A 26,317-nucleotide genomic window follows, 5' to 3' on the forward strand; every position below is an offset into this window, starting at 1 on the left:
CATTCTGTGTCAACCATCCAAGGTAAAATTAACCTAATCATACACCTATTGTATCATTCTGTGTCAACCATCCAAGTTAAAATTAACCTGATCATACACCTATTGTATCATTCTCTGTCAACCATCCAAGGTAAAATTAACCTGATCATACACCTGTTTTATCATTCTGTGTCAACCATCCAAGGTAAAATTAACCTAATCATACACCTATTGTATCATTCTGTGTCAACCATCCAAGGTAAAGTTAACCTGATCATACACCTGTTGTATCATTCTGTGTCAACCATCCAAGGTAAAATTAACCTAATCATACACCTATTGTATCATTCTCTGTCAACCATCAAAGGTAAACTTAACCTAATCATACACCTATTGTATCATTCTGTGTCAACCATCAAAGGTAAAATTAACCTGATCATACACCTATTGTATCATTCTGTGTCAACCATCCGAGGTAAAGTTAACCTGATCATACACCTATTGTATCATTCTGTGTCAACCATCCAAGGTAAAATTAACCTAATTATACACCTATTGTATCATTCTGTGTCAACCATCCAAGGTAAAATTAACCTGATCATACACCTATTGTATCATTCTGTGTCAACCATCCAAGGTAAAATTAACCTGATCACCCTCCTATTGTATCATTCTTTGTCAACCATCCAAGGTAAAATTAACCTGATCACCCTCCTATTGTTTTATTCTGTGTCAACCATCCAAGGTAAAATTAACCTAATCATACACCTATTGTATCATTCTGTGTCAACCATCCAAGGTAAATTTAACCTGATCATACACCTATTGTATCATTTTGTGTAAACCATCCAAGGTAAAATTAACCTAATCATACACCTATTGTATCATTCTGTGTCAACCGTCCAAGGTAAAATTAACCTAATCATACACCTATTGTATCATTCTGTGTCAACCTTCCAAGGTAAAATTAACCTGATCATACACCTATTGTATCATTCTGTGTCAACCATCCAAGGTAAAATTAACCTAATCATACACCTATTGTATCATTCTGTGTCAACCATCCAAGGTAAAATTAACCTGATCATACACCTATTGTATCATTCTGTGTCAACCATCCAAGGTGAAATTAACCTGATCACCCTCCTATTGTATCATTCTGTGTCAACCATCCAAGGTAAAATTAACCTGATCATACACCTATTGTATCATTCTGTGACAACCATCCAAGGTAAAATTAACCTAATTATACACCTATTGTATCATTCTGTGTCAACCATCCAAGGTAAAATTAACCTAATCATACACCTATTGTATCATTCTGTGTCAACCATCCAAGGTAAAAGTAACCTGATCATACACCTATTGTATCATTCTGTGTCAACCATCCAAGGTAAAATTAACCTAAGCATACACCTATTGTATCATTCTGTGTCAACCATCCAAGGTAAAAGTAACCTGATCATACACCTATTGTATCATTCTGTGTCAACCATCCAAGGTAAAATTAACCTAATCATACACCTATTGTATCATTCTGTGTCAACCATCCAAGTTAAAATTAACCTGATCATACACCTATTGTATCATTCTCTGTCAACCATCCAAGGTAAAATTAACCTGATCATACACCTGTTGTATCATTCTGTGTCAACCATCCAAGGTAAAATTAACCTAATCATACACCTATTGTATCATTCTGTGTCAACCATCCAAGGTAAAGTTAACCTGATCATACACCTATTGTATCATTCTGTGTCAACCTTCCAAGGTAAAATTAACCTAATCATACACCTATTGTATCATTCTGTGTCAACCATCAAAGGTAAAATTAACCTAATCATACACCTATTGTATCATTCTGTGTCAACCTTCCAAGGTAAAATTAACCTGATCACCCTCCTATTGTATCATTCTGTGTCAACCATCCAAGGTAAAATTAACCTAATCATACACCTATTGTATCATTCTGTGTCAACCATCCAAGGTAAAATTAACCTAATCATACACCTATTGTATCATTCTGTGTCAACCATCCAAGGTAAAATTAACCTGATCATACACCTATTGTATCATTCTGTGTTAACCATCCAAGGTAAAATTAACCTAATCATACACCTATTGTATCATTCTGTGTCAACCATCCAAGGTAAAATTAACCTAATCATACACCTATTGTATCATTCTGTGTCAACCATCCAAGGTAAAATTAACCTAATCATACACCTATTGTATCATTCTGTGTCAACCATCCAAGGTAAAGTTAACCTGATCATACACCTATTGTATCATTCTCTGTCAACCATCAAAGGTAAACTTAACCTAATCATACACCTATTGTATCATTCTGTGTCAACCATCAAAGGTAAAATTAACCTGATCATACACCTATTGTATCATTCTGTGTCAACCATCCGAGGTAAAGTTAACCTGATCATACACCTATTGTATCATTCTGTGTCAACCATCCAAGGTAAAATTAACCTAATTATACACCTATTGTATCATTCTGTGTCAACCATCCAAGGTAAAATTAACCTGATCATACACCTATTGTATCATTCTGTGTCAACCATCCAAGGTAAAATTAACCTGATCACCCTCCTATTGTATCATTCTTTGTCAACCCTCCAAGGTAAAATTAACCTGATCACCCTCCTATTGTTTTATTCTGTGTCAACCATCCAAGGTAAAATTAACCTAATCATACACCTATTGTATCATTCTGTGTCAACCATCCAAGGTAAATTTAACCTGATCATACACCTATTGTATCATTTTGTGTAAACCATCCAAGGTAAAATTAACCTGATCACCCTCCTATTGTATCATTCTTTGTCAACCATCCAAGGTAAAATTAACCTAATTATACACCTATTGTTTCATTCTGTGTCAACCATCCAAGGTAAAATTAACCTAATTATACACCTATTGTATCATTCTGTGTCAACCATCCAAGGTAAAATTAACCTGATCATACACCTATTGTATCATTCTGTGTCAACCATCCAAGGTAAAATTAACCTGATCACCCTCCTATTGTATCATTCTTTGTCAACCATCCAAGGTAAAATTAACCTGATCACCCTCCTATTGTTTTATTCTGTGTCAACCATCCAAGGTAAAATTAACCTAATCATACACCTATTGTATCATTCTGTGTCAACCATCCAAGGTAAATTTAACCTGATCATACACCTATTGTATCATTTTGTGTAAACCATCCAAGGTAAAATTAACCTAATCATACACCTATTGTATCATTCTGTGTCAACCGTCCAAGGTAAAATTAACCTAATTATACACCTATTGTATCATTCTGTGTCAACCATCCAAGGTAAAATTAACCTGATCATACACCTATTGTATCATTCTGTGTCAACCATCCAAGGTAAAATTAACCTGATCACCCTCCTATTGTATCATTCTTTGTCAACCATCCAAGGTAAAATTAACCTGATCACCCTCCTATTGTTTTATTCTGTGTCAACCATCCAAGGTAAAATTAACCTAATCATACACCTATTGTATCATTCTGTGTCAACCATCCAAGGTAAATTTAACCTGATCATACACCTATTGTATCATTTTGTGTAAACCATCCAAGGTAAAATTAACCTAATCATACACCTATTGTATCATTCTGTGTCAACCGTCCAAGGTAAAATTAACCTAATCATACACCTATTGTATCATTCTGTGTCAACCTTCCAAGGTAAAATTAACCTGATCATACACCTATTGTATCATTCTGTGTCAACCATCCAAGGTAAAATTAACCTAATCATACACCTATTGTATCATTCTGTGTCAACCATCCAAGGTAAAATTAACCTGATCATACACCTATTGTATCATTCTGTGTCAACCATCCAAGGTGAAATTAACCTGATCACCCTCCTATTGTATCATTCTGTGTCAACCATCCAAGGTAAAATTAACCTGATCATACACCTATTGTATCATTCTGTGACAACCATCCAAGGTAAAATTAACCTAATTATACACCTATTGTATCATTCTGTGTCAACCATCCAAGGTAAAATTAACCTAATCATACACCTATTGTATCATTCTGTGTCAACCATCCAAGGTAAAAGTAACCTGATCATACACCTATTGTATCATTCTGTGTCAACCATCCAAGGTAAAATTAACCTAAGCATACACCTATTGTATCATTCTGTGTCAACCATCCAAGGTAAAAGTAACCTGATCATACACCTATTGTATCATTCTGTGTCAACCATCCAAGGTAAAATTAACCTAATCATACACCTATTGTATCATTCTGTGTCAACCATCCAAGTTAAAATTAACCTGATCATACACCTATTGTATCATTCTCTGTCAACCATCCAAGGTAAAATTAACCTGATCATACACCTGTTGTATCATTCTGTGTCAACCATCCAAGGTAAAATTAACCTAATCATACACCTATTGTATCATTCTGTGTCAACCATCCAAGGTAAAGTTAACCTGATCATACACCTATTGTATCATTCTGTGTCAACCTTCCAAGGTAAAATTAACCTAATCATACACCTATTGTATCATTCTGTGTCAACCATCAAAGGTAAAATTAACCTAATCATACACCTATTGTATCATTCTGTGTTAACCATCCAAGGTAAAATTAACCTAATCATACACCTATTGTATCATTCTGTGTCAACCATCCAAGGTAAAATTAACCTAATCATACACCTATTGTATCATTCTGTGTCAACCATCCAAGGTAAAATTAACCTAATCATACACCTATTGTATCATTCTGTGTCAACCATCCAAGGTAAAGTTAACCTGATCATACACCTATTGTATCATTCTCTGTCAACCATCAAAGGTAAACTTAACCTAATCATACACCTATTGTATCATTCTGTGTCAACCATCAAAGGTAAAATTAACCTGATCATACACCTATTGTATCATTCTGTGTCAACCATCCGAGGTAAAGTTAACCTGATCATACACCTATTGTATCATTCTGTGTCAACCATCCAAGGTAAAATTAACCTAATTATACACCTATTGTATCATTCTGTGTCAACCATCCAAGGTAAAATTAACCTGATCATACACCTATTGTATCATTCTGTGTCAACCATCCAAGGTAAAATTAACCTGATCACCCTCCTATTGTATCATTCTTTGTCAACCCTCCAAGGTAAAATTAACCTGATCACCCTCCTATTGTTTTATTCTGTGTCAACCATCCAAGGTAAAATTAACCTAATCATACACCTATTGTATCATTCTGTGTCAACCATCCAAGGTAAATTTAACCTGATCATACACCTATTGTATCATTTTGTGTAAACCATCCAAGGTAAAATTAACCTAATCATACATCTATTGTATCATACTGTGTCAACCATCCAAGGTAAAATTAACCTAATCATACACCTATTGTTTCATTCTGTGTCAACCATCCAAGGTAAAATTAATCTAACCATACACCTATTGTATCATTCTGTGTCAACCATCCAAGGTAAAATTAACCTGATCATACACCTATTGTATCATTCTGTGTCAACCATCCAAGGTAAAATTAACCTGATTATACACCTATTGTATCATTCTGTGTAAACCATCCAAGGTAAAGTTAACCTGATCATACACCTATTGTATCATTCTGTGTCAACCATCCAAGGTAAAATTAACCTAATCATACACCTATTGTATCATTCTGTGTCAACCATCCAAGGTAAAATTAACCTAATCATACACCTATTGTATCATTCTGTGTCAACCTTCCAAGGTAAAATTAACCTGATCACCCTCCTATTGTATCATTCTGTGTCAACCATCCAAGGTAAAATTAACCTAATCATACACCTATTGTATCATTCTGTGTCAACCTTCCAAGGTAAAATTAACCTGATCACCCTCCTATTGTATCATTCTGTGTCAACCATCCAAGGTAAAATTAACCTAATCATACACCTATTGTATCATTCTGTGTCAACCATCCAAGGTAAAATTAACCTGATCATACACCTATTGTATCATTCTGTGTCAACCATCCAATGTAAAATTAACCTAATCATACACCTATTGTATCATTCTGTGTCAACCTTCCAAGGTAAAACTAACCTGATCATACACCTATTGTATCATTCTGTGTCAACCATCCAATGTAAAATTAACCTAATTATACACCTATTGTATCATTCTGTGTCAACCATCCAAGGTAAAATTAACCTAATCATACACCTATTGTATCATTCTGTGTCAACCATCCAAGGTTAAATTAACCTGATCATACACCTATTGTATCATTCTGTGTCAACCATCCAATGTAAAATTAACCTAATCATACACCTATTCAGGCTATTGTATCATTCTGTGTCAACCATCCAAGGTAAAATTAACCTGATCACCGTCCTATTGTATCATTCTCTGTCAACCATCTAAGGTAAAGTTAACCTTATCCTCCTCCTATTGTATCATTCTGTGTCAACCATCCAAGGTAAAATTAACCTGATCATACATGTACACCTATTGTATCATTCTGTGTCAACCATCCAAGGTAAAATTAACCTAATCATACACCTATTGTATCATTCTGTGTCAACCATCCAAGGTAAAGTTAACCTGATCACCCTCCTATTGTATCATTCTGTGTCAACCATCCAAGGTAAAATTAACCTGATCATACACCTATTGTATCATTCTGTGTCAACCTTCCAAGGTAAACTTAACCTGATCATACACCTATTGTATCATTCTGTGTCAACCATCCAAGGTAAAATTAACCTAATCATACACCTATTGTATCATTCTGTGTCAACCTTCCAAGGTAAAATTAACCTAATCATACACCTATTGTATCATTCTGTGTCAACCATCCAAGGTAAAATTAACCTAATCATACACCTATTGTATCATTCTGTGTCAACCATCCAAGGTAAAGTTAACCTGATCACCCTCCTATTGTATCATTCTGTGTCAACCATCCAAGGTAAAATTAACCTGATCATACACCTATTGTATCATTCTGTGTCAACCTTCCAAGGTAAAATTAACCTGATCATACACCTATTGTATCATTCTGTGTCAACCATCCAAGGTAAAATTAACCTAATCATACACCTATTGTATCATTCTGTGTCAACCATCCAAGGTAAAATTAACCTAATCATACACCTATTGTATCATTCTGTGTCAACCATCCAAGGTAAAATTAACCTGATCATACACCTATTGTATCATTCTGTGTCAACCATCCAAGGTAAAATTAACCTGATCATACACATATTGTATCATTCTGTGTCAACCTTCCAAGGTAAAATTAACCTAATCATACACCTATTGTATCATTCTGTGTCAACCATCCAAGGTAAAATTAACCTAATCATACACCTATTGTATCATTCTGTGTCAACCTTCCAAGGTAAAATTAACCTAATCATACACCTATTGTATCATTCTGTGTCAACCATCCAAGGTAAAGTTAACCTAATCATACACCTATTGTATCATTCTGTGTCAACCATCAAAGGTAAAATTAACCTGATCACCCTCCTATTGTATCATTCTGTGTCAACCATCAAAGGTAAAATTAACCTAATCATACACCTATTGTATCATTCTGTGTCAACCTTCCAAGGTAAAATTAACCTGATCATACACCTATTGTATCATTCTGTGTCAACCATCCAAGGTAAAATTAACCTAATCATACACCTATTGTATCATTCTGTGTCAACCTTCCAAGGTAAAATTAACCTGATCACCCTCCTATTGTATCATTCTGTGTCAACCATCCAAGGTAAAATTAACCTAATCATACACCTATTGTATCATTCTGTGTCAACCATCCAAGGTAAAATTAACCTGATCACCCTCCTATTGTATCATTCTGTGTCAACCTTCCAAGGTAAAATTAACCTGATCACCCTCCTATTGTGTATCATTCTGTGTCAACCATCCAAGGTAAAATTAACCTAATCATACACCTATTGTATCATTCTGTGTCAACCATCCAAGGTAAAATTACACCTATTGTATCATTCTGTGTCAACCTTCCAAGGTAAAATTAACCTAATCATACACCTATTGTATCATTCTGTGTCAACCATCCAAGGTAAAATTAACCTAATCATACACCTATTGTATCATTCTGTGTCAACCTTCCAAGGTAAAATTAACCTAATCATACACCTATTGTATCATTCTGTGTCAACCATCAAAGGTAAACTTAACCTAATCATACACCAATTGTATCATTCTGTGTAAACCATCCAAGGTAAAATTAACCTGATCACCCTCCTATTGTTTATCATTCTGTGTCAACCATCCAAGGTAAAATTAACCTAATCATACACCTATTGTATCATTCTGTGTCAACCATCCAAGGTAAAATTAACCTAATCATACACCTATTGTATCATTCTGTGTCAACCGTCCAAGGTAAAATTAACCTAATCATACACATATTGTATCATTCTGTGTCAACCATCCAAGGTAAAATTAACCTAATCATACACCTATTGTATCATTCTGTGTCAACCATCCAAGGTAAAATTAACCTGATCATACACATATTGTATCATTCTGTGTCAACCATCAAAGGTAAACTTAACCTAATCATACACCTATTGTATCATTCTGTGTAAACCATCCAAGGTAAAATTAACCTGATCATACACCTATTGTATCATTCTGTGTCAACCATCCAAGGTAAAATTAACCTGATCATACACCTATTGTATCATTCTGTGTCAACCATCCAAGGTAAAGTTAACCTAATCATACACCTATTGTATCATTCTCTGTCAACCATCCAAGGTAAAATTAACCTAATCATACACCTATTGTATCATTCTGTGTCAACCTTCCAAGGTAAAATTAACCTAATCATACACCTATTGTATCATTCTGTGTCAACCATCCAAGGTAAAATTAACCTAATCATACACCTATTGTATCATTCTGTGTCAACCTTCCAAGGTAAAATTAACCTAATCATACACCTATTGTATCATTCTGTGTCAACCATCCAAGGTAAAATTAACCTAATCATACACCGATTGTATCATTCTCTGTCAACCATCTAAGGTAAAGTTAACCTTATCCTCCTCCTATTGTATCATTCTATGTCAACCATCCAAGGTTATTCAATTATGATTTTTTTCATTCCTGAAATTAGTATAAACTTTACTTAAACTAAAGCTTCTTATACATCAATAGCTATATAAGTAATAGGTAATGTTTTGCTAAAGAACTTCAACAATGTTTCTTTATGCATTAGACAATATTTTGTTATGAAGCTTAGAATTTGTCATTTTACAGTAAGGTTTTTTTTCTAGTTTGGGATCCTAAAATTTATATATATTGCTCTCCAACTTTTTAGTCCTAATTGCTTATGTTGAAGGTAATTTTAGAGCTGTTTTCTGTTTACACTTTTCGCATACATGTGTATTTTACTTTACTGCATTGTTTTTGACATTTTCCATTTTTTCAGTAAAATGCATGATCTACTTTTGAGAACACAGCACTTTGCCATCCATGTATTGGGAAAAGATCAGGTAATATTTCAGATTTTGAAAAAAATAAGGAGATGATGTTAGATAGTTAATGAGATAACTATCCACAGAGTTTAATGACGTGGATATACGAAATTAGAGGTCACTATATGGCCTTCAACAATGGGAAAACCTCATACTGTATAGTAGGCTATAAAAGACCCTAACATGAAAGATGTTAAACTTTTGAAACCAGAAAAACTAACAGCATGATTTATTACTATACAATTATGGAAAACAAATATGAAAAGACTTAAACCACTAAAACACATGTGAAACACTAAGAATATTTAGTCATGGGAGTTGATTTTTAACCTGTTTTATCTGTAAGATTTTAAAACAAATACAAAAAGTAATGAAGTCTTTGAAATTATTCTGTTCATATATGTAACATGAAAAAGATGATAGATTATTTTTTAATGTTCTAACACACCTTTGTTTTAGATCCATAAATCATTTTTACTGTTTTTTTTATAAAAGATTAAAATGAAGCTTTTACTTACAGGTTGCATATAGTTTAGAATTTGCCAAGCATGTAAATGATGATATAGATCAATTTGTCAGAGTACCACACACACAGGGACATGAGGTATTATATTGTTATTTGTAAGCATATAATTAGGATTAAAAATGTATTATAAACATGCAAGGATAAGATTATGTCCAGACTCAAATCTTTGTCCTATGATGTCACAAAAATCAATTCTGTGGCCCTTGGCTTATTAAAATCTGTGATCTCTTTAGAAGGTAGACAAAGTTCAATCAGACATCACTGAATTCAAATCTGTGACCTTTAAACCTATTTGACCATTTGGTCATCAAGGCTTCAGTACTTTTGTAACAAACATGAAAATATATCATAATGAGAATGCTGAAACGTTGCAAAACTGGTTATTGAGATCATTGTTTATAATTATGGTGTCCTCACCTCTAATAAATTACACAAAATTAGTTACTATATACTTATCATTAGATGCCATTCAATGCCCTAAACAAAAATGTATAAAGTGAGCACTCATATTCACTGCATAAACCGTCCAAAGGTTTCATGCAAACATTGTTTTATTATTGAAAAATCTGTTTTTTGCAAGTTGAAAGCCTCTAAAAACTTCTTTCACTTTTAATCAGCTTACCGTTTTCAGAATTTTAGAAAAACAATTTTGGATTTAAGAAAAAAATAAAATCAAACTGGATGTTTAGGCTTATACACCCTTCTTTTATAGATGTTTACTTCTTTTTTTAATATTCTGTATATGTAAAAGCATCAACTCTATGTCCAGACTCAATTTGGCCCTTTTTAACACAGATTTGAGAAAACAAAGGACATTGGATTTGACACGTCTATGAATCAACATGGATTTGATAAAAGAAAGATTTGAAGGTGAACATAGATTTTACTGTTACATACAAGATTGTCATCTTGTGTTACAGGGTATTCATGGTATTTCAGACTTACTTTAAAATATGTTTCTACTATATATTTTAACAGTTGTTGATATTCCTATTGAGACCATGTGCACAATCAAACAACAAGATATGCCTACTTTTCAACTGTTTTAAGGGTTTCCCAAAACTGACCATACTCAATATACTCCAAACATAAAATGCAATGTTAATTTCAAAAGACTATTGCTGATGAGGAAAGTACCCCTACTCATTCATTTCAATTGTGTCAATATAGAAAAATTAAACCAGATGAAAAATTTGGGGTAACCAAGGCCTCCCCCCTCCCCATACCTGTCAACCTGTGACGATGAAAATGCAGGTCATGACCTGCATTGAAGAATCAAATCTCAGGTCATAACGCGTACGAACTTTTTCGAGCTGAATTTCAGTATTTATGGTACATTTTCTTATAATGTATATCAAAGATACCAAAACATCAATGCATGTTCACTTGGTTAAGTCATTTTAAATCTTATTTATTATTATTTCATTACACTTTTAAAGATTTTATAAACTTGTGTATCACAGTCTTATGTCCTTTACTTTTTGTCATCATCTAAAATTTATTTTTCAAATGTAACTTTAAAATGAGACTACTAGCCTTTGAACATACCATGTAGAGGTATTACATGTTTGAACATTCATCTCTCAATTCATAAGGAAATTAGACTATGATAAAATGTAGTAATACAGTTAAAGGAAGTATAAATGTAAAAAATAATTTTCAACTTTTTTTTAAAAATTGTATAAAGGTATAAAAATAATGAAAAGTTATTTTTCAATATGTATTTGAATTGTATATTATTATGATTTAATCTTTTTCACCCATAAAACGTAAATATAAGGAATAATTTTGAATGGTGACAAATAAGGGGAAGTAACTCTTAGTTGAAATATCTTTGTATTAAAACAACAGGGCAATTTATTTACGACCTAAAGCTAAGATAATTGTATTTTCCCGCGGTTCGTATAGTAAAGCGGGAAAATATTGTATTGTCGTTACGTTTTCATTAATATTCATAAGGCATGACAAAATTGACCAATCAGAAGTTGAATTTTGTCTTACGATATATTGGTGTTTTTCAAGCGCTTCACTTTCTAGCCGTCGTTCAACATAGTAAGCTGCATGGACGCCGATATTCAACAAACTATACGTGCCGAAGTGCATAATGCTGTACAAAACACCCAAGAAAAGTTATTGGACAATATGACAACTTTACTAGAGTCTCGTTTAGACGGTTTCCAAAGAAGAATTCAGGAAAACCAGAAATCCTTGTCAGACACACAGATAGCCAAGATAGATGAAAATATGTCCGACACATATAAGTTCCGCAAAAGAGGTAATGAAGAGCAGTACAAACACAACCACAAAGTATTCGTGAAGATGAGGGAGGCCACAACCGAGATGGAAGCAGACAACATCAGTCAGACAAATGTTAACAACGCGAAACGGAAGATAACTGAAGGTATGGACATAATCAAGAACAGACAAAAGCTAATAAAATTAGCTGATTCGTCAGACGCAGGGTGGCGGGTAGTAGCTAAGTATATTGCTAATCCTTTGGCTGAGAATTCCAATGACGAAAGAAAAATGTACAAAGCACAGTCACGGGCAGATACCAAGATGAAAAAAGAAAAACTGAAAAAACGTACAGACCAAAGGACAACTCCATACAACAAAACAACGACATCAAATTCTACGGGAAGTCAGTCGATACCTGTTAATGTCATCAGTGGATTTGGAAGACCTGGGAGATGCTTTTATTGTCACGAGAGTGGGCATTGGATAAGGCAGTGTCCAAAAGCCACAACAGAACAAAAGAATAAGATAAGTATAAATAGTACTTACAATTTTAGTCGCATAGAATCTAGCGCACCTCTGTTATGTAAACAAATATCAGCTGATTTTAAATCAATGAAAAGTACACACACTAATGTATGTCAAGGTAACGGTACAGGTGTAGGGTATTTAAAAGAAAAGGTAGACTCGTGGAAAGAGATAGGTGCTACAATTTTCGTTGTTGATATAATAGAAAACGGGTATAAAATACCATTTAGCACAGTACCTCGAGAAACAGAATTAGAAAACAATAAAACTGCACGCGACAACTCTTATTTTGTCGCCGATGAGATAGAGAAACTTTTAGAAAAAGGTTGCATACGTCGAGTAAAAAGTAAACCCCACGTTGTCAATCCATTAACTGTAGCAAATAATAAAGGCTCAAAATTAAGATTAGTTTTAGATGCGAGGCATTTAAACCCACATATTGTAAAATTCAAACACAAGTATGAAGACGCAACAACTGCCAGACAGTTGTTTGAGAAGGGAAACTATGTATTTTCCTACGATTTAAAAAGTGCATATCACCACATAAAAATATGTCAAGCAGATACAACTTTTTTAGGTTTCAAATGGGCAAATGAATACTATGAGTATAATGTTTTGCCATTCGGGTTATCCTCTAGTGGGTATATATTTAGCAAAGTAATGAGAGAGATCGTTAAACATTGGAGAGGTAGAGGCATAAAAATCGTTATGTATTTGGACGATGGCCTAGGTGGAGGTAACAGTTTTGATAGTGCTTTAGAATCAAGTAAAACAATCAAATCCGATTTAGAGAGGTTTGGATTTGTTTTGGCACACGAGAAATTCAACTGGTTGCCAGTTCAAACGTTAGAATGGTTAGGTTTTTTATGGGACATGTCGGAAGGGGTTTTAAGACTCACAGAGAAACGCATAACTAAATTGAAAGGCACTTTGGTTATTTTCATTTACCAGTTTAGAAGTGGTATTAGGCTATTCAGAGTAAAATTTGGGGTACCACGATTTCCCGAGAACTACGAGAACAACATAATATCCCGAAAACATATCCCGAGAACAAGATTTTTATGGTGTTATATGTGTTTTTTGCTTAAATAAGTGTAACAGCATACAATGTTTAAGGTTTATGGCGTTCATAATTAATAAAAGTACACGCAATCTTCAGAAAATAGATTTGTATGAGGCAAATTCCTTATTCCTTAAAACAATATGGCGGACGTTATATTTTGTCAGTTTTTATATGAATTTTTAACATTTTTTTTAATAAAATCTATTCTTTCAGTACATTTGATACTTTTCTTTTCTGTCAGTTCTTCTAAGATCTTCTAATACTTTGATTTTCTTAAGTTGTCTACCTTAAGAATGTCCGCCATATTGTGTTCAACAAGGATTTTGCATACAAGACATAGAAATCGAATTTTTGACCTAAAATTGCATTTTTATTGAATAAAAACGAGTATTATCTCTTATTAGTATTCTTTATTATTGTAAAAAGTAGTAAAAACACAATAAAAACGTGAATGGGCGCGAACGGACCCGGATTCTAAAATTTGTGGCCAGTATTGTAGGCCAAATCATATCTATGCAGGCAGTATTAGGTGATCAGGCACGATTAAGAACTAGATATTTATATGAATCTATATTGTATAGAGCCAACGGTTCGTCCTATGTAGTTTAAACGAGACAGGATCTCAACTGTGTCAGTTGACATTTAATGAAGATGAAGATTATCACTTGTTCTGTGATGCATCTGGCAAGGGTTTTGGCGGTCATTTGACCGCAGGTTCAAAGGACGAACCGTTGGAAATGTTTGGAAGTTGGTCAGTAAATGAACAAAACAAAAGCTCAACTTGGCGAGAGCTAGTAGCAGTAAAGAGAGTATTACACAATATTATTTTACAAATTTAATAAAGGATAAAATCATTAGGGTATACACAGATAACAAAAACGTAACGCACATACTCAGAGTCGGAAGTTGAAAAGCATCACTACATGAAAATGTGGTGCAAATACATGAAATTTGTAAGAATCAATCAATTAAATTAAGTTCTGTTTGGATTCCACGTGAACAAAACACACACGCTGACATGTTAAGTAGACGGTCAGATTGTGATGATTGGGAGGTACAGGACTAAATATTTACATATCTAGATCACTTGTGGGGTCCGCATAACGCCGATAGGTTTGCACATGACTACAACACCAAGTGTAAGCATTTCAATTCAAAATATTGGTGTCCAGGAACATCAGGTATTGACGCTTTCACAGTTGATTGGAAAGGTAAAAATAATTGGCTTGTACCACCACCAAATTTGATTCCTAAAGTGTTAAACAAATTAAAACAAGAAAAATGCAATGCTACTTTAGTTATACCAGAGTGAACCTCTGCACCGTACTGGCCTATGTTTAATAGATGAGAAAGGGAACATGAAAGTTTTCATAGTTGCACACATTTTCTTTCAGGGAGAAAACTTGACCAAGGAAGGCCGCGGTCAAAGCGGAATATTTGGACAACAATTTCTGAAATTTAGATTGATTGGTTTAAGACTACAATTTTAGATCAAAATATTTATGATTATTCTTTTTTTAACAGGGACAAAATTAGATCGTACAGTAAAGGAGGCCATTAGAAATAGCGGCATCGATGGTGACAGTTATCTTTATGGGCTTTATCCAAAAATGTGCGAACTTTTAATAAACAGCAGAAGTGACAACACAGTCAAATCTTATTTTAATGCTTTTAAAAGATGGGAACGTTTCATATCTCTCCATGGACATGTTGCTTTACCAGCTCAACCAGTGCACGTCGCACTTTACCTTACAGACTTAGTTAACAACGGTTCCACTTATCATCCGGTGTATAATGCAATATATGGTATAAAATGGGCACACGAAATCAACAGTTTAAAAGATCCTACCACAAACACTTTTGTTACTTCAATACTAGAAGCGTCTAAAAGAGTTGCGCCAAAGAAGACTAACAAGAAAGATCCAGTAACTACAGACGTTTTGATAGAACTTTGTGATAATTTTAAAGATTGTTCTGATCTACTTGTGTTAAGAGATTTGACTATGATGCTACTTTGTTTTGCAGGTTTCCTTAGATACGATGAACTTAGTTCTTTGCGTTTCCTTGACATTGATATACAAGATTCTTTTCTGATTTTACATATAACTAAGAGCAAAACTGACCAATACAGGCAAAGCAATGAGGTTATAATAGCAAAAGGTTCTACAATCGCATGTCCCTATAATATGTTAGTTAAATACACACATTTGGCTGGTTTTAGTAGTCATGAGAATAAATTTTTATTTCGTCCTATCTACAGGTCAGGAGAGTTGTGTAAATTGATAAATAAGGATAAGAAACTCAGTTACATGGCGGCTAGGGAGTGTCTTCTTAAGAGAATTAGAATTATTCGTCCTGGTTGTAACATAGGTCTGCACTTGTTCAGATCAGGTGGTGCCACAGTGGCTGCTAACGCAGACGTTAGCGACAGGTGTTTGAAAAAACACGGCAGATGGAAATCTGACTGGAGTAAAGATGGTTATATCGTAGACTCCATAGAAAAACGTTTGAAAATTTCTCAAGCTTTAGGTTTATAGTTTCATATTTGGGATCGTGTACCCTTTCTTTGTATATTTCTATCACGTTCGACGGGCTGTCGGCAAATTTATATTTGTGTTTTAGTTATATTTAGTCATGGAGTAGAGGTAATACTTGTATTTTCCCGCGGTTCGTATAGTAAAGCGGGAAAATATTGTATTGTCGTTACGTTTTCATTAATATTCATAAGGCATGACAAAATTGACCAATCAGAAGTTGAATTTTGTCTTACGATATATTGGTGTTTTTCAAGCGCTTCACTTTCTAGCCGTCGTTCAACATAGTAAGCTCCTTTATTTTTAATTGCTGATTGCAATTAAAGTTGGTTTTTCTGATTTTCTATTTTGTATATGTATTTGCTAATTAAAGGTGTGGTCCGCCACTTTTATCCGGAGATAGGCTCGAGCATTGGCACGGATACAGGTTTCCATTCATATTCATATATCATGTGAACGATTGTTGGTTTTTCCTGGACGGCCTTGACTATCTATGAAGGGTAACATTCAGAAATTTAAGCGAATACACTGTGGATACATTGATATTTGAAATATTGTATATATGTTTTAATATTTGTTAAAATGTGTACTGCTGGAAATTATTTGAGATACAAATTAAATACGTCGTCTATCACGTTCGACGGGCTGTCGGCAAATTTATATTTGTGTTTTAGTTATATTTAGTCATGGAGTAGAGGTAATACTTGGTGTTAATCACGAGTTAATCAACAGTGTGTTTGACACCAAAGCCGTCAATTGAAGCCATGCACTTAGTAATTTGACAGTTTACATAGCTAGATGAACTGCATGTTCATGGAAGAATTACGAATTTGCCGGTATTTCAAAGGAATATTACTTATGAAAATCAATCTCAAGGATAAAAAATACGGGTGAAATCGGGTCATTTTCGGAATTTCCGAGTTATTTCCCTTAAAGCAAAAAGAAAATCCTAAAAAAAACCAAAAAAATATGTACAGTGCAAATGCAAAATTCATCAAAATGTTTTGTATATTAACAGGGAATCCCCATTATAGCAGGCTGTTCTGCTGTAATGCAGTGTAGAGTACATTCAGTGCACACTGTTGGAGACCACCATGTATGGTATGGCAGTGTATTTGATGCGGTTGTTTCGGATAATGCTCCAGATACACTTCTATACTACTTTAAGTGAGTATGTCTTTATTCAGTTATAACTTATTTATTTTTTACACACATGTAATGTTTGAGGGCAGTTACCTTTACTGCTAGCATGAGATGACATATTTGTTACCTGGTTCAAGAGGTCATCATGGTAGATTTTCCTTTTGCTATGGTAAGTATCTGATGTCTTCTAGTTCAATAAAGTTTAAAAAAAAACTCATTTTGTAAGGATATAGTTTGCACTCTTATACATAATTCTATAAAATTATCCTATTTAGGTAAAAATCACAGTAAAAATTTGATTCAATATTTTGTCAAATCCTTATTTTACTGGGAGGATTTAAAGTAGACACAACTAAAAAGATTGTTTTTACACTATATTTCAGGTCTTTCAGATCAGTTGGTGATGAAATATTTATAAAAGCTTTTGAGGATGCAACGTTACCGTATGAAGACTGGACACATGAAGCTCACTTGAGAATGGCTTGGACTTATATTACAGAATATGGGAAAGAGAAGGCTACCCCTTTTATAAGGTGGGTTAAAAAAAAATTGCAAATTTTTATTTTTTGATAGCGCATATTTTTAAACAACTGTTTGAGTATTGTATTTTAAAATTGGAAAGCATTTTAATTTGGACGATTTCTTTATACATGGATAGACAGAGAAGTATAAAAAATTACTATGGTCATTAGGACATTATATATTCCCTCTTTTTAGCACAATTTTATAGGCATATTTTATATGTTATCAAGGAGTTTTCTTACTATACAAATCCTTTATGTTATTATGCTCGAGAAAAGCAAACAACAGAATATCAATATCTATGATGCCATCATAAATATTACTAGAAATGTTTTTAAAAAAATTCATGATTTTCAGTTAGAAGTAATTTGTGTTGTATACGTTATAAGGGCACCGCCAATTGGAGGGTCACCCTGTAGTCCATAGCAAATTGTGTCTGCATTACATCTAGATAACCGTAACGATTTCAAAGTTTGTACTTGACATGTATATTGACCATCAACAGAGGGTGTGTCATAATGTATGTACAACGTCAAAGGTCAAAGTCAAAAACTTTGGTTTCAGTAGAAAACCCATATCCTATGGTAAAGATTGTGTCCGTTCTATCTTGAGAACCATTATGATTTCAAAGTTTATACTTGACATGTACATTAACCAGCTCCAGAGGGTGTCTCATAATGTATGTACAACTTCCTAGGTCAAAGGTCAAGGTCAAAAACTTTGGTTGACAACCCGATGTCCTGTGTTTATACAGATACAACTTTCTTACTACACGTTATTCACAGAGATGGTATCCAGGGCCGTAACTACATTGAGGCAAATGAGGCAAATGCCTCATGTTAGAAATTTAAAAAAAAAACTTAAACAAAAGATTGTCTTAATATCAAATAGTTTTCACGGAAAGTGTCTAGCAAGAAGCAAGTTCTCTTCACTCTCTGGTGTCGCCCTTGCATGTTTTTCGTGATGTATGTTTCTATTTTACTTTTAGTTTTCCGAGTTGATGGTCGATTGTTTTTACTTCTATGTGACTGTCCCGGGTTTGTCTTTTGTTCATTTATTGTCCTACTTTATGACTATAAAATTGAGAATGGAAATGGGGAATGTGCCAAAGAGACAACAACCCGACCATAGAAAAAAAACAACAGCAGAAGGTCACCAACAGGTCTTCAATGTAGCGAGAAATTCCCGCACCCGGAGGCGTCCTTCAGCTGGCCCCTAAACAAATATATACTAGTTCAGTGATAATGAACGCCATACTAATTTCCAAATTGTACACAAGAAACTAAAATTAAAATAATACAAGACTAACAAAGGCCAGAGGCTCCTGACTTGGGACAGGCGCAAAAATGCGGCGGGTTAAACATGTTTGTGAGATCTCAACTCTCCCCCTATATACCTCTAGCCTATGTAGAAAAGTAAACGCATAACAATACGCACATTAAAATTAAGTCCAAGAGAAGTCCGAGTCTGATGTCAGAAGATGTAACCAAAGAAAATAAACAAAATGACAATAATACATAAATAACAACAGAATACTAGCAGTTAACTGACATGCCAGCTCCAGACTTCAATTAAACTGACTGAAAGATTATGATTTCATCATATGAACATCAGGCACAATCCTTCCCGTTAGGGGTTTAATATCATGCCATCATAACATATATGAAAAGAACATAACCCGTGTCATGCCAACAACTGGTTTTTGAATAAATGTGTTTAGTTCCGATTCAAAGACCCTATAAGTGAATCAATATTAACGCCAAAATATGCAATCTTTAATGACCTGACAACAGTATCGTAACTATATCCCTTCTTAATACATTGTAAGTCTATTCAAAGGTTTTGAGTTAGTCTGAGTGATGATTTTCATTTGTAAACGGGCGGTTTTGCAATGTTGCATGCCCACCGATGTTCAGATATTGTGCGAGAAAATATTTTAAGAATTTATGATGATACAAGACACAGAAAAAATGGTCGTTTCTGCATGGAGAATTGAACTTGATATCAAAGAATACAAAACTGGCTTTTTTGGGGGGTAGATAAAACTAGAAAGCTGACTTGGTTTAAGGTCACCAATTTCCCCGATTTCAAATAATTTTGGGAAAAAAACAATAATGTATTGCCATATGACCTTTTCCATTGAAGGGTTTAACTTGCATTAAGTCATGTTCAGAACCTCTAACAGAAAATAAAGGAATATGGAGTAAATGTGCACGAAACCTAATCGCACAGAGTCAATGCATAGACAAAAATCTAAAAGACAATGGTCAAAGTAAGTTGCTGGAGGGTCTTCAACAATAAAATAATCAATAATACCGTAAAACAGGGTCAAGATGGTCCCTAGTGTCGACTGACGCAGTACTGTACTTACAGTACAATCTGTCACTATATTTAAATCTAGTCATAAAAAAATAACCATAGTCTAAGCACAATACAATTAAGACAAAAAACAGACAGGCAGATTTTGTATTAATGATTATGAGAATTACGATTTTTGCTTTACCCTACATATCGGTCTTTAATGTTTTCCATAGAACCTAATAGTCTTAAATCACAATGAATCTATGTTCTTGCTTTGAGACCAGATTATTGTGGGAAAATAGCAAACAATTAGTTGCGTTTTAATGTCAAAAAGAGTCCGGGAAACTTTCAGAATGCACGATTGTTCGTAATTTTTCTCAGAGCTTCTGGCCATGGGGGCCTTGAACGGCCCTCAAACCCCTCGTCAAAATTTTTTTCGACTCGCTCTGCTCGGCGAATATATTTTGCCTCACAATTAGAAGAGGCTAGTTACGGCCCTGGTATCTAGTGAAACATATTCTTACATTTTATTGTATTACAGGGAAGGTATTCAGCATTTCAATGAACAAAACAAAGACAAAGTAAGTTTAGTAGATACTTCACTGGTTATTTTTTACACAAATTACAATTATCTAACTTAAAACCACTCAATTCTTACTGAAACAATGGATGGCAATTGTGTGCTCTCCCCTTGTTATGGGGATTATTTTTTTTTCTGAAATCAAATTCTTTCGTTAAAAATTTGTAATGTATGTAAAGAAAAGAATACAAGGTCATAATTACTGCTTTAAAAACTGTAAGAAAAGTGCAACCAAAAGGCCTGTAACACAGAGGAAGCAAAGAAAAGATAAAATAATCCAGAGAATTAAAATTATTAATGTATACCTTTACAAAATAACAAAAAAGATGCTCTCATCAGTAGGTCAGTAGAAACTGTTAACTCAATGGAAATGAGTGATCTTCATTCTCTGCTATAGCATTAAATGTTAAACCTATTAGAGATTATACTAGACTATAATGAAGCAATTCCTTTATTTTTCAGGTAAAATTTGGATACCATGAGACTATAACAGGATTCTATATTTCTATAGTAGCTGATAGTGTTAATAGAACATCAGCATTAACTTTTGACGAATTTATAACAAAGAATTCGTTTTTATTTGACAAAAATGTGATATCTAAATATTATACAAAAGACAGGCTTTATAGTGATGATGCCAGGCACAGGTAAGAGTATCATATAATTGAAAACTAATCAGATATAGATAGGCTAAATAAAATTGAGAATGGAAATGGAGAATGTGCCAAAGACACAACAACCCGACCATAGGAAAAAACAACAGCAGAAGGTCACCAACAGGTCTTCAATGTAGCGAGAATTTCCCGCACCCGGAGGCGTCCTTTAACTGGCCCCTAAACAAATATATACTAGTTCAGTGATAATGAACGCCATACTAATTTCCAAATTGTACACAAGAAACTAAAATTAAAATAATACAAGACTAACAAAGGCCAGAGGCTCCTGACTTGGGACAGGCGCAAAAATGCGGCGGGGTTAAACATGTTTGTGAGATAGCTGTACACATAAAGATAAACAAAGTTGTTATTTTAAAACTAGATTCAGTTTGCTCTTAATATTAATGTGTTTACACTGACAGATGGATAAACAATTTTTATACGACCGCAAAAATTTTAATTTTTCGTCCTATATTGCTTTCACGTTGGCGTCGTCTTCCTGCGTCGTCTTGCGTCGTCCGAATACTTTTAGTTTTCGCACTCTAACTTTTGTAAAAGTGAATAGAAATCTATGAAATTTTAACACAAGGTTTATTACCACAAAAGGAAGGTTAGGATTGATTTTGGGAGTTGTGGTCCCAACATTTTAGGAATTAGGGGCCAAAAAGGGCCCAAATAAGCATTTTCTTGGTTTTCGCACTATAACTTTAGTTTAAGTAAATTGAAATCTATGAAATTTTGACACAAGGTTTATGACCACAAAATGAAGGTTGGGATTGATTTTGGGAGATTTGGTTCCAATATTTTAGGAATTAGGGGCCAAAAAAAGGGCCCAAATAAGCATTATTCTTGGTTTTCGTACAATTACTTTAGTATAAGTAAATAGAAATCAATGAAATTTAAACACAAGTTTTATAAACACAAAAGGAAGGTTGGGATTGATTTTGGGAGTTTTGGTCCCAACAGTTTAGGAATTAGGGGCCAAAAAGGGGCCCAAATAAGCATTATTCTTGGTTTTCGCACCATAACTTTAGTATAAGTAAATAGAAATCTATGAAATTTAAACACAACGTTTATGACCATAAAAGGAAGGTTGGGTTTCATTTTTGGAGGTTTGGTCCCAACAGTTTAGGAATAAGGGGCCAAAAGGGGCCAAAATTGAACTTTGTTTGATTTCATCAAAAATTGAATAATTGGGGTTCTTTGATATGCCGAATCTAACTGTGTATGTAGATTCTTAATTTTTGGTCCCGTTTTCAAATTGGTCTACATTAAGGTCCAAAGGGTCCAAAATTAAACTTAGTTTGATTTTAACAAAAATTGAATCCTTGGGCTTCTTTGATATGCTGAATCTAAAAATGTACTTAGATTTTTGATTATTGGCCAAGTTTTCAAGTTGGTCCAAATCGGGGTCCAAAATTAAACTTTGTTTGATTTCATCAAAAATTGAATAATTGGGGTTCTTTGATATGCCAAATCTAACTGTGTATGTAGATTCTTAATTCTTGGTTCCGTTTTCAAATTGGTCTACATTAAAGTCCAAAGGGTCCAAAATTAAACTAAGTTTGATTTTAACAAAAATTTGATATGCTGAATCTAAACATGTACTTAGATATTTGATTATGGGCCCAGTTTTCAAGTTGGTTCAAATCAGGATCCAAAATAATTAAATTAAGTATTGTTCAATAGCAAGAAATTTTCAATTGCACAGTATTCAGCAATAGCAAGAAATCTTCAATTGCACAGTATTGTGCAATAGCAAGCAATTTTTAATTACACAGTATTGCGCAATAGCAAGAAATCTTCAATTGCACAGTATTGTGCAATAGCAAATATTTTCAATTGCACAGTATTGGGCAATAGCAAGAAATATCTAATTGCACAATATTGTGCAATAGCAAGAAATTTTCAATTGATTGGAGTTATCTTTCTTTGTCCAGAATAGTAGTTGAATCAACTTAAATCATTGTTTTATACAATATACAATGTATATTCACTTTTACTACCAACTGATAAATTAAAACAATCTTTACCATTCAGTGATAACAAGCACTTTATTTTACATTTTAATATTTTATGATGTATTTAAATGAGTAGTTATTGTTGCAAACTCCATAAGGAATTTGAATTGAGATCAGTATTGAAAAAGGGAAAGGGGGATGTGAAAAAAAATGGGGGGGGGGGTTAAATTTTTCTCATTTCAGATTTAAAAAGAAAATTTCTTCAAACATTTTTTTGAGAGGATTAATATTCAACAGCATAGTGAATTGCTCAAAGGCAAAAAAAATATTTTAAGTTCATTAGACCACATTCATTCTGTGTCAGAAACCTATGCTGTGTCAACTATTTAATCACAATCCAAATTTAGAGCTGAATCCACCTTAAATGGTGTGTCCATACTTGCCCCAACTGTTCAGGGTTCAACCTCTGCGGTCGTATATAGCTGCACCCTGCGGAGCATCTGGTTGTTTATGTTAACTTTATCATGCAGTCATGTGTTGAATTTAGGACAACAACTGACTCATATACAGCTCAAATCGTACCACACTAGCATGTTGTCCTGCATACACAATATATAACATCACTACATTCATAGCTCTAAAAATGGGAAATATATATGAACGACACTGAGGTGCGATGGGGAGAACCATGGTCTACAACAAACTGTGATTATCTATTTGACGTAGATTGCTTGTTTTAAAGTCTAATTATCTTTCCTATTTTATGATTGAACTTCATATATGATGTTATTAGATGTAACAAATATTTATTTTTCAGTTTTGTGACTCCTGATATATGTCCGCTTCCATGTTAGACACCAGATGAAGAATTCCACCATCAAGTATCATGTGATATTATTTAAGATATGCTTAATAACTAATTGTATATGTCAAGCAGGATTGATTAAGATTTAGACAGATTTTTGTTTACCATTGTAGATTTGTATGCTGAATCATGCCCTAATAAATTGTGTTCAGTTTGTTGATAGTTGTAAAATGTTTTCCTTTGTAAATTATCATGCTTAAAATTAGACTTTGGCATTTAGAAGACATTTAAAAATAACTGTTGTTCCAATGAATATGCAAGTAAAATTTGTCAAACATAAAATTGTTGTAACGTAGCTCTCTGTCTTCCATTATTTCTAAGGTATCTTCGTTATGCTTTGTTAATTTGTTTTGTTATGGTAATTTTTAAAACAATAATGGAAATTAAAAAGAATCATTGAAGTGCAAGTATATTGTTACTGTAACTATAATGGAACTGTTATTATTTTCTCATTACATTATGAAACATCGTAAAAATTAATATAGTGCTACATTTGTTATTTTCGCTACCTGGTATGTGTTGTTTTTTATATTTTGTATTGTTACTGATGAATGTCTCTACTGTAGAAGACAGTAAATTGTCTGAATACATATTTAATTAGCAAACTAAATGTATCTGTGTTATGCTTTGTTAATAATAAGCAAACTTTAATTTTGTAAAATAATCCAAAATGTGGTGAAATTATGTTATCTTAAAAGTCATATTTATACATACATGTATATACTGTAAATTCAGAAATTGATGTGTGCATTTATTATTGTGATTTTGGAAGAGTGGACTACAATGCAAAATAAGTTATTGCCATTTCAGAAAAGTCTGCATACAGGAATATGTATCAAATATCATAATGTGCAAAATAAAAACCTCTCAATAATTTCTGAATTTACACTATACATAGGTGTGTGTAATATTTGAAAGAAATGAATTTTTTGTTGTTACAAAAAACGTAGGAAATTATAAAAACATTGATGCTGACAAATTAAACTAATATGTAAACACTCGTTAAAAACGTATACCGGTAACCTTTGTCATCCAAATTCAGGTGAAATATTGCTACATTTTCACTGTGGTTTATAGCTTTAATTTTAGCTTTGCCAAATACAAATGTGTAGAACTGTCAACATGAGATTTTATTTATTGTGTGCATTTTAAACTTTTTTATGATTTGTTTAGCAAATTTTTAAAGCTTTTTTAATAATAAAAGAGATGAGAAAACATTAGAAAAATGTGTTCATTATTAGCTTCATAAAATATTTATTTGTATTTCTCAGTACTCTACTTCTTCTTATTAAGCTTGGTTTTATCTTGAGAGTCCATATGTGTTGTAATCAAAACTGACCAGAAAATAGTGCTCAATGTATGATACAGAGTAGACAATTTTTTAAAAGATTAATCTAAAAAAAAATTATTACCAGTAGTTTATAAAATTGTAAAAAAACTATTAGCTAAGTTGTGAAAAATTCAATCCATTCAGATGTCACAATTTCTATAAGTTTTGGACATTCTTGTTTAACCATAAATCAAGTTTGAACCCAAAACAAAATTCTTTTGATTTTGTGGTCTATATTTAGGTCAAAGATAAAGTGTACTCAATTCAATATTTACATTTTTATTACTTTTACTGGTAAATTACTATAAGTGAGAATTTCACACCAGCAGGTCAAAGGTCAATACCACAGCAGCTATAATGCAACAAAATATTTTGAGAGAAAATAAATTTCAAAGCAATATCTTTGAAATCAATCATTCCTCAGAACTTGTGTTGCTACTGTCCAGTTTCTTGTTCAATCATGGGTTTTCATTTTCCTTTTACATTTCAAAAAGACTCTTTTGTTGGTGTAGTCACAAGGTACAAGATCAAGGTCAGGTTAGATCTAATAGTAAGTATATTCACCAGTATCTT

The 26,317-nt window shown here is 33.3% G+C and overlaps 1 protein-coding gene across 2 annotated transcripts in view; it reads left to right on the forward strand.

Moving 5' to 3' along the window:
- LOC139489587 (uncharacterized) overlaps positions 1-25,640 on the forward strand; it is a 39,124-nt gene extending 13,484 nt beyond the window's left edge. For both annotated transcript variants that reach the window (XM_071276164.1, XM_071276163.1), the window contains exons 5-11: positions 9,455-9,518; positions 10,021-10,104; positions 17,405-17,553; positions 17,913-18,062; positions 20,894-20,933; positions 21,395-21,579; positions 24,367-25,640. In XM_071276164.1, coding sequence (XP_071132265.1) covers positions 9,455-9,518; positions 10,021-10,104; positions 17,405-17,553; positions 17,913-18,062; positions 20,894-20,933; positions 21,395-21,579; positions 24,367-24,403 — 709 coding nt within the window. In that variant the 3' untranslated portion in view covers positions 24,404-25,640. The remainder of the gene's footprint in view (positions 1-9,454; positions 9,519-10,020; positions 10,105-17,404; positions 17,554-17,912; positions 18,063-20,893; positions 20,934-21,394; positions 21,580-24,366) is intronic.
- The last annotated feature ends 677 nt before the right edge of the window (positions 25,641-26,317 follow it).

The sequence above is a fragment of the Mytilus edulis genome, chromosome 9, assembly GCF_963676685.1.
Source record: "Mytilus edulis chromosome 9, xbMytEdul2.2, whole genome shotgun sequence".
Lineage (NCBI taxonomy): Eukaryota > Metazoa > Mollusca > Bivalvia > Mytilida > Mytilidae > Mytilus > Mytilus edulis.